Source organism: Scylla paramamosain, chromosome 36 (genome assembly GCF_035594125.1).
Source record: "Scylla paramamosain isolate STU-SP2022 chromosome 36, ASM3559412v1, whole genome shotgun sequence".
Taxonomy (NCBI): Eukaryota; Metazoa; Arthropoda; class Malacostraca; order Decapoda; family Portunidae; genus Scylla; species Scylla paramamosain.
Genome location: NC_087186.1, coordinates 1807728 through 1817727, shown reverse-complemented (window position 1 = coordinate 1817727; position 10000 = coordinate 1807728). Strand labels below are relative to the sequence as shown.

Sequence of the window (10000 nt, the reverse complement as noted above, 5' to 3'; positions counted from 1 at the left end):
CCCCTGGGGGACCCCACATGTCAGCTATTGGAAATTAGAGACAGATCCCTGATAGCGAACGGCCTGACGCCTCCCTGTGAGGAAGTCGGCTAGCCACGCTATCAGGTTAGGAGGGAGACCCAGACTTATTGCCTTGCTGATGACAACAGTGTGATCAACAAGATCAAAGGCTTTTTTGAAGTCCACAAAAGCAACAGCTAGAGAGGTGTTTCGCTTGTCCAGGTGGCTGTGGATGAATTCAAAGAAGCTGGTCAGGTAATGGTAGGTGGAGATGGCTTTAATATTTCCAAACTGTCTGATATCCACGGTATTACAAATTTTGGTGTAGGCCCAGTCATACACAAAATCTTCACAAATAAGGCTAGGGATGGGGTTGATAGAGACTGGCCTGAGGTCATTGAGTGATTGTGGACTGGAAGTTTTGGGGATGGGGATGACGTAAGATGTCTTCCAGTCCGCGGGGCAAGAGTGTTGGGAGAGATAGGCGTTTATTATGGAGCATAGCGGTGTTGCTAGCTCTGCAGCAAACTCCTTATAAATTTTTATAGGAAGGTCAGTGGGTGTGGTGGATCTTGGTTTAAATTTAAGTATTCTCTTAAAAACATCCATCGCCTGGACAGTGGGGGGAGGGGAGAGAGCGGGAAGATAGGTAGGAAACGGAGGTGTGTGGAGGGGAGGAAAGGTCTGACAGATAGCACCAAAGTGATCGTTCATCTCCTGAGCCGCGAGATTAACAAGAAGGTGTGAGGTGCAAAGAAGAAATGAAGTGTGCTTTTGTAGGCCACGCAAAGCTTTGATCTTAGCGTACCACTGTCAGTTGTTGGCCAGCTTGAGGTGGTGTATCTTGTCCGGGTAATAGCTGTGTATGTGTGTGTGTGTGTATGTGTGTGTGTGTGTGTGTGTGTGTGTTTGTGTGTGTTTATTGATGTATTGTTCTTTGTCAACCAATAAGAGTCTTCCAGGGAAAAATAGATGTGTAAGCCTGTTTGGTATTGTTAAGACCCACATGATCCCAACAGTTTCTAAGAAGCTCAGTCGTTTCCTTCTCCTTGACAAGATAAGTGAAGATCCCGAAACGTTTCTCTGCTAATTCATCCCAGCTAATGGGATGAATTAGTGCTAATAGGTTCCACAGATCAAACGCTGCCGCTTTGGTGCTATTTGATCGTGATGTTGCGGCTCCCTTCTCTCTCTCTCTCTCTCTCTCTCTCTCTCTCTCTCTCTCTCTCTCTCTCTCTCTCTCTCTCTCTCTCTCTCTCTCTATATATATATATATATATATACTTTTTTTTTTTTTTTGTAGGAGGGACACTGGCCAAGGGCAACAAAAATCCAGTAAAAGAAAAAGTCCACTGAGATAGCAGTCCCACAAAAGGGTCCAAAGCGGTAGTCAAAAACTAAAGGAAAAGTGTCTTGAAACCTTCCTTTTGAAGGAATTCAAGTCATAGAAAGGTGGAAATACAGAAGGAGGCAGGGAGTTCCAGAGTTTACCAGAGAAAGGGATGAATGATTGAGAATACTGGTTAACTCCTGCATTAAACAGGGGTGAGAGAAAGAAGAAAGTCTTGTGCAGGAAGGGAAGGCATGCAGTTAGCAAGAATAGAAGGGCAGTTAGCATGAAAACAGCGGTAGAAGACAGCTAGAGATGCAACACTGCGGCGATGAGAGAGAGGCTGAAGACAGTCAGTTAGAGGAGAGGACTTGATGAGTCGAAAAGCTTTTGATTCCACCCTGTCTAGAAGAACGATATGAGTGAAACTCCCCCAAGACATGTGAAGCATATTCCATACATGGACGGATAAAGCCCCTGTACAGAGTTAGCAGCAGGGAGAGGGGGATGAGAAAAACTGGCAGAGATGTCTCTGAACACCTAACTTCCTAGAAGCTGTTTTTTAGCTAGAAATGAGATGTGAAGTTTCCAGTTCAGATATAAGTAAATGACACCGAGGAAGTTCAGTGTAGAAGAGGGGGACAGTTGAGTGTCACTGAAGAAGAGAGAATAGTTGTCTGAAAGGTTGTGTCGAGTTGATAGATGAAGGAATTGAGTTTTTGAGGCATTGAACAATACCAAGTTTGATCTGCCCAATCAGAAATTTCAGAAATATCAGAAGTCAGGCGTTCTGTGGCTTCCCTGCGTCTATGAAAAGACGTGGAAAATTGCAGAGTGGTATCATCAGCATAGGAGTGGATAGGACAAGAAGTTTGGTTTATTGATGCTTGGTCATTGATGAATAATAAGAGAGTGGGTGACAGGACAGAACCCTGAGGAACACCACTGTTAATAGATTTAGGAGAAGAACAGTGACTGTCTACCACAACAACAACAGAACGGTCAGAAAGGAAAGTTAAAATTAAGTTACAGAGAGAAGGATAGAAGCCGATGTTTGGGTATCAAAGCTTTATACCGGACTCTATCAAAAAGCTTTTGATATGTCCAAGGCAACAGCAAAAGTTTCACCAAAATTTCTAAAAGAGGATGACCAAGACTCATCAAGGAAAGCCAGATCACCAGTAAAGCGGCCTTGACGGAACCCTTACTGGCGATCAGGTAGAAGGATGTAAAGTGATAGATGTTTATGAATCTTCCTGTTGAGGATAGATTCCAAATCTTTAGATAGGCAGGAAATTAAAGCAATAGGACGGTATTTTGAGAGATTAGAATAGTCCCCGTTTTTAGGAACGGGTTGAATGTAGGCAAATTTCCAGCAAGAAAGAAAGTAAATGTTGACAGAAAGAGCTGAAAGAGTTTGACTAGGCAAGGTGTAAGCACGAAAGCACAGTTTCAGAGAACAGTAGGAGGGACCCCATCAGATCCATAAGCCTTCAGAGGCTTTAGGCCAGCGAGGGTATGGAAAACACCATTGCGAAGAATTTTAATAGGTGGTTAGGATATCCAAGAATAGATATCTCTGTAAATGGGAAGAGAATGTATATATATATATATATATATATATATATATATATATATATATATATATATATATATATATATATATATATATATATATATATATATATATATATATATATATATATATATATATATATATATATATATATATATATATATATATATATATATATATATATATATATATATATATATATATATATATATATATATATATATATATATATATATATATATATATATATATATATATATATATATATATATATATATATATATATATATATATATATATATATATATTACCAGTGGCGTCATAGAGATAAACGGAAAGAGCAAGAAGAAGGATACTTCTTGGGTTACACAACGCCCTACGCTGCCCAACGGCCCACGTTGCCCAACGTTGCCACGCTGCTTGAAGCCCTACACTACCACGTTGCTCGACGCCCCACGCTAACATATTGCACAACGCCCCACCGTAACGGGACGCAGCTCACGCAGCAGCACGCAACTCACGTGGCGGCACGCAGCTCACGCAACGCACACAGCACTCCGCAACGGCACGCAGTTCACGTAACGCCAAACAGCTCACCTCAACGGCACAGAGCTAAGACAACGGTACGCAGCTAAACGGGACGCAGCCTCACTGAAACAAAACAGCAGCTCACGCAATGGTATGGAACTCTCCAGGCCATGCCACAAACCTCAAACCAATGGAACTCAACTCCTCGTGTCCATGGACGGCGCTATAATGTATTATTCCTCCTGCATCGTCATTAGGGTGGAGTACTGATCTCTTGTAAATATACGTTTTCTTTAATCGTCACGCCCTTCTTGCGGTCACTTGCTTGGAAGTAAGTATTCAGTAATATATATATATATATATATATATATATATATATATATATATATATATATATATATATATATATATATATATATATATATTGACACAACACACCAAGAGGAGTAGCAGAAAACTCGACTACCTGTCTTATGGAATTGAGGACACGCCGCAAGGAATTCGTTGCAGTGCATTGGAATAGTTAGACGTGTGGTTGTGTGAGAGGTTTTGAGGCTGCAGAAGTCACAAGGATTACAAATTTTAAAAAGGGCTGTTGGTAATAGTAATTATTTAGTGTAGAGCTAGTAAAACTCGTGTCATTCTAGGTAGAAGTGACTTCCACGGGAACCTGGCAGAGTTTAGTGATTAGTAGAAAATACTTGGCTCTACCAGCTCCAATTGTATCTTTCTGAGTGTACTGGCGTTCTGTGTTCTGTTGACTGTCTTTAGTGAATTTCTTTGACTATCTCGAGGTTTGTTTGCAGTTGTGTACCTGTCTTCTTAGCGTTTTGCGCCATTAAATGCTACTGTATTCAGAGCTTACTGTTGAGAGGTTTGAAATCATGATACTCTCTGCTGGTTGGGGCTATTTATTCTCTCCCCAGGTAAACAGGTGGTATTTACCTGTCCACTAGGACACTGTAAATGGACTGCTTGCCAGTAGGAGGATATCATATTCTGTGAGTGTGGGTGGACGGTCTCTGGTGGGGAGTAGCGCACAGAATATTATAAACCTCATACTTTTGTGTCCTTCATCCACGCTGTGCCCCTAGCACGTGACTGGCGTTTTTGTTTCTTTTTATAGCAAGATGGTTTATTTGGCGTTTGTTTTACTTGCTTCTTGGTCTGTGGGTTAAACCGAGTGACGATCTCAGTTTTGATAATTCGGGACAACCGTAAAGGGCCTGGATTCGTTGTATTTATGACCGCACTATACTCAAAGGAGTTAGTCTAGGGAAAGCTGATCCGAGTGTAGTGATAGCTTTGAAAAGGATTGTACCTTGTTTATAGCAATATATATATATATATATATATATATATATATATATATATATATATATATATATATATATATATATATATATATATATATATATATATATATATATATATATATATATATATATACAGAGAGAGAGAGAGAGAGAGAGAGAGAGAGAGAGAGAGAGAGAGAGAGAGAGAGAGAGAGAGAGAGAGAGAGAGACATAGAAGCAAAGACGGCCAGAGACCAGATGTTACTTACCGGAGAGAATAACACAAAAAGCGAACCAGGAGAACAACAACAATCTCATAGGCCAGGAGTGAGCCGCCAGACGATTGCCTTGAATCACCACGCTTCTGAACATGTTAAAACAGAACCAGGAGACAACAAATATTGATTTTTTATGCAGAAACGGATCAGTCTTTACAGGTGATGCAGAAGTGAGTTTGTGTTTCGGTTCATTGTAGGAATGGATGTTTGTCCGGGTAATTCCGACATTTCCAGAAAGTCCGCTCTCGGTGAACGAATTTTTGGTACGAGCATTGAGGCCTTGGATGCAGTAGTTGTGACATCGGGTGAGCAGGAAGCCGAGAGGACCCATGAGGATTGTCACCACGAAGAGCAGTAACCACAGCTGCAGTCAATACGGCCAAACAAAACTATAAATTAGTATATATATATATATATATATATATATATATATATATATATATATATATATATATATATATATATATATATATATATATATATATATATATATATATATATATATATATATATATATATATATATATATATATTTCATTTCACATGCGGTGTGTTCATATATCTTATACCATTTGTGCCCACATGGCCATCCAGTCTAATCTATTTTTAATGTTTCTCCTCCATCTCTCTCTCTCTCTCTCTCTCTCTCTCTCTCTCTCTCTCTCTCTCTCTCTCTCTCTCTCTCTCTCTCTCTCTCTCTCTCTCTCTCTCTCTCTCTCTCTCTTATCAAATATTTACAAAGTGGCTTAAATTCCACGTTGAGTATGGAATTATTTAAAAAGCCTATGATAGTATTATTTACATGGAATAACACTGTACATACTTAACATAAATATAATAATACAATAATGAAATATGGGGACAGGTGCGTGCTACGTCAGCTGTGGGCTGCCAGCTTCACCTGGTGTGTGGACATGCCCTGCACTTGCGGCGTGGCCACCGTGAACATGTTCCACAGCCGCGAAGTCCTGGCTGTGTAAATGTGCTGGTGTTGGCTAGAGCGAGATCGAGGCACCTTCACTAGCTCGTCACTGCTGGCCGCAGCTCTGGTGCACCTCTGTACTGTGTGTGGCCGCAGCCTCAGGAGGTCAAGGTGGGGGACCCTCTGCACCTGAGTTTTGTGGCACACTACCAGTGCCGACACGTCCCGGCGGTGCTCCAGTGACGTTACTGGTGCTGGGTGCTGTTGGTCCTCGTCGGTGGCCACCAAGCGCAGGGCTCGCCGCTGCACAGCATCCAGTCTCTGCATGTGGGTGGCGGCACTGGACATCCAGGACAGGGCACCGTACTCCATACATGGGCGTATCTGTGCCCTGTATAGCGTGAGGATTCCCCGTGTGTCGAGGGTGTTCGCCATCCTGTGCAGGGCAGAGACTCGGGCGAGGTCTGGCGGGCGACGACACTGATGTGGTGATCGAAGCGTAGGCCGCTGTCCACAGACACGCCCAGGATCTTGATGTAAACCTGAAGTAGCAGGCTCTTGCCTCCAAAACGCAGCTGTCCTGAGACTGCGTGTGAGGCACCTGGGGACCGCGAGATGACCATCGCTTGCGTCTTCTCAGGAGCGAAGTTAACCTGCCACATCTTTCCCCACTGTTCCTCTCTCTCTCTCTCTCTCTCTCTCTCTCTCTCTCTCTCTCTCTCTCTCTCTCTCTCTCTCTCTCTCTCTCTCTCTCTCTCTCTCTCTCTCTCTCTCTCTCTCTCTCTCTCTCTCTCTCTCTCTCTCTCTCTCTCTCTCTCTCTCTCTCTCTCTCTCTCTCTCTCTCTTTCAAGGGAATACCACACCTTCCTCCCCTACATTCCTGCCAGTCATTAGGGTTAACACCTGCATTCGCTTTTCCTCTCTTCCTTCAAATTAACGACCACTGTCGTTGGTTCTTTCACCCCATTTCCAAGCATCTCATTGGCCATTTCTTCATCCCAGAAGTTGTATCTTCATTCGTTTCTCTAACATAAATAGAAGCGTACGCGTAGCTGGAGAATCAATCTGTGGAGAGAAAGTCTTCCGAGAGACTTCCAGAGAGAGTCAGACAGTCAGTCCAATTCATCGCAGTCCAGAGAGAGAGAGAGAGAGAGTACATCAGTATCGTGACCTCGGTAATCAATTGTGTTTCGGTATCACGGGTGTACATTCTATCCGGTAAACACACTGAGGAAGGGGCGTCGCGGGGAAACTGAGTGTTACCAATTAGGGCTATACATGCACATGCGCAAGCCGCTATCTCTTACATAGTATTGTGTAACATACACTATCCTACAGTTTCAGTTAGAGTAAGTAATCAAATCCATAACTCATTCTAGACAAAGGAAAATTGGGTCAAATGAAGAGTACACAAGCAAAAAATCAGTGCAGCATATCCGAAACCTAGTTGTGGTCATATCTATCGTCATCCGGAACAAGCTAAACAAATAATAATAGAAATGCTCCATAATATGGAAGAAAGAAAAATCACTGAAAAATCCACTTCTGCATGGTTGCCTCCTATTGTCTTAATCGACAAGCCAGATGATGGTAAAAAACTGTCTTGAGGCACGTAAATAAGCAACTTCGCACCAACATCCACCCATTACGACGACTAATAGAAGTTTTGGAGTCTAAGTATTACAACTTTGAAGAATACACTTCAGCTTTAAACCCATTAGCTAACAACTACATCAGTGTTATACATATAAACATTAGATCTTTACAGAAAAACTTTGATATACTGAAGTCTTTTCTAAATTGTTTACCTAAACCACCTGAAGTCATTGCAGTTACAGAAACATGGCTACAGCAAAACACTAAACACCTTTATTTTTTGGAGGGTTATGAGTCATTCCACTTAACAAGGACTGTCAAAGAACACGGAGGGATCACTGTTTTTACTAAAAATCATATGAAAGCAGAACCACTAATGCTATATTCTTTCATTAATGAAAACATTGAAATCTGCACTTCTAAGCTAGAATTAGGGAACACTAAATATATCATTTCAGTAATTTACAGGCCCAACAGCAAACACATAGCTGTCAATGAATTTACTAACATCATGAATGAGTTATTAAATAACGACATATTCAGACATAATAAATCAATCATTATAGGTGACTTCAACATTAACTTACTAGAACACTCATCTCACCTCCCTACCAATTTGTTTCTGAATTCCTTACAATCACTTAATTTTTTCCCTCATATATCCAGACCTACAAGATTTCCTGATAGTTCTGCCCTTGGCCAACCTTCACTGCTAGATCACATCTGGACTAATTTCCTACCTCGCTCTCTATCAGGTATCATTCACTTTTCAATATCAGATCACCTTCCTATATTCATAAATATCAACATTGAAGCCTTTCCAAATACTAAACATAAGATAACATACAGAGTTATTAATGCCAATAATAATAACAAATTTACTAGTGAATTAGAAGGCATAAACTGGGAAGAACTACTTGTCCTGCCAAATACAAATGAAAATTTTAACCTTTTCCACAATATAGTTAATGAATGCTACAATAAATGCTTTCCTATCAAAACCAAATTTATAACAGCTAAAAGACTTCATAATGCATGGTTATCTAGTGGAATACTTAACTCAATCAAACATAAATGTAAATTATTTAAAATGTATAAATTAGGAATAGTTTCACATCACATTTTTAAACAGTACAGAAATCAGCTCACTCAAGTTGTTCGATCTGCCAAAACTAACTATTATCGCCAAATCTTCATAAACTTTAAAAATAATACGAAGAAAATTTGGCAAGCAATAAATGAACTAAAAGGTAACTTTCAAAATAAAGACACAATCAAGACATTGCAATATGATAATAAAGTACTAAGTGATCCTTTAGACATCTCACATGCCTTCAGTAATTATTTTTCTAAAATTGCACCTGATCTGGAGAGCAAACTTCCTCACTCAAATAAAAATCTATTAGATTACCTCAATGAAAATTATCCAAATTCCATGGTAGTTCCCATTATCACTACATATGAAATGAATTCAGTAATTAAGTCTCTTAAAAACAAAACCTCTGATATAAATGATATATCGGCTACCATCATCAAAAGTAACTCTAATCTTTTATCAATCCCTTTAACAATACTTTTTAATCAGTCTGTAACAAATGGAATTTTCCCTGACAAGTTGAAAACTGCAAAAATTATCCCCATTTATAAATCTGGCCCTCATGATGACCCCAAAAATTATAGACCAATTTCTCAACTTACAATATTTTCCAAAATATTTGAGACATTAATGAAAAAAACATTTAAGTAATTACTTAGAACACAAAAATATTCTTAATCCTTCGCAGTATGGTTTTAGACAAAATTGTAGCACTTTTAAAGCATTGAATAAATTTTCTAATGACATATTTACAGCTATTGACAAGAAGTTTTCTGTTTTATCAGTATTCATTGATTTTGCTAAGGCATTTGACACAATAAACCATAAAGTTCTCCTTAATAAAATGCACCACTATGGAATTCGCGGCCCTATTTTTTCATGGTTTACAGATTACTTAACAAACAGGCGTCAATACACTTCCTTTAGTTATGCAAAATCATCTTCAACCTTAATTACTCTCGGTGTACCACAAGGTAGTGTGCTTGGACCTCTATTATTTCTCCTCTACATCAATGATATTTCTGATATTTTTTCTGACTCTAAAAGCATTTTATTTGCCGATGATATGACAGTTTATCTAATAGGAACAGATCCGAATCAACTTGTTTTTAGTGCTAACAATGAACTTAAAAGATTATATCAATGGTGCCTTTGCAATAGGCTCACAATAAACACTGATAAAACTTACTTTATGCTATTCACTGGTAAAACTATGCTGGATTTACCTAATGTACGAATAAATAACAGAATAATTACTAAAATCGATAAATTCAAGTTCCTTGGTATTACTTATGATAGCTCTTTAAATTTTAAGTACCATATAGATAATATTACACTAAAAATATCGAGACATATTGCATTACTTTATCAAATCAGAG

General features: G+C 39.4%; 1 protein-coding gene across 1 annotated transcript in view; it reads right to left on the bottom strand.

The window, feature by feature from the left end:
• LOC135090776 (glutamate receptor ionotropic, delta-2-like) overlaps positions 1 to 10000 on the bottom strand; it is a 170689-nt gene that overhangs the window by 45508 nt on the left and 115181 nt on the right. The window contains exon 11 of the mRNA XM_063987847.1: positions 4999 to 5371. Coding sequence (XP_063843917.1) covers positions 4999 to 5371 — 373 coding nt within the window. The remainder of the gene's footprint in view (positions 1 to 4998; positions 5372 to 10000) is intronic.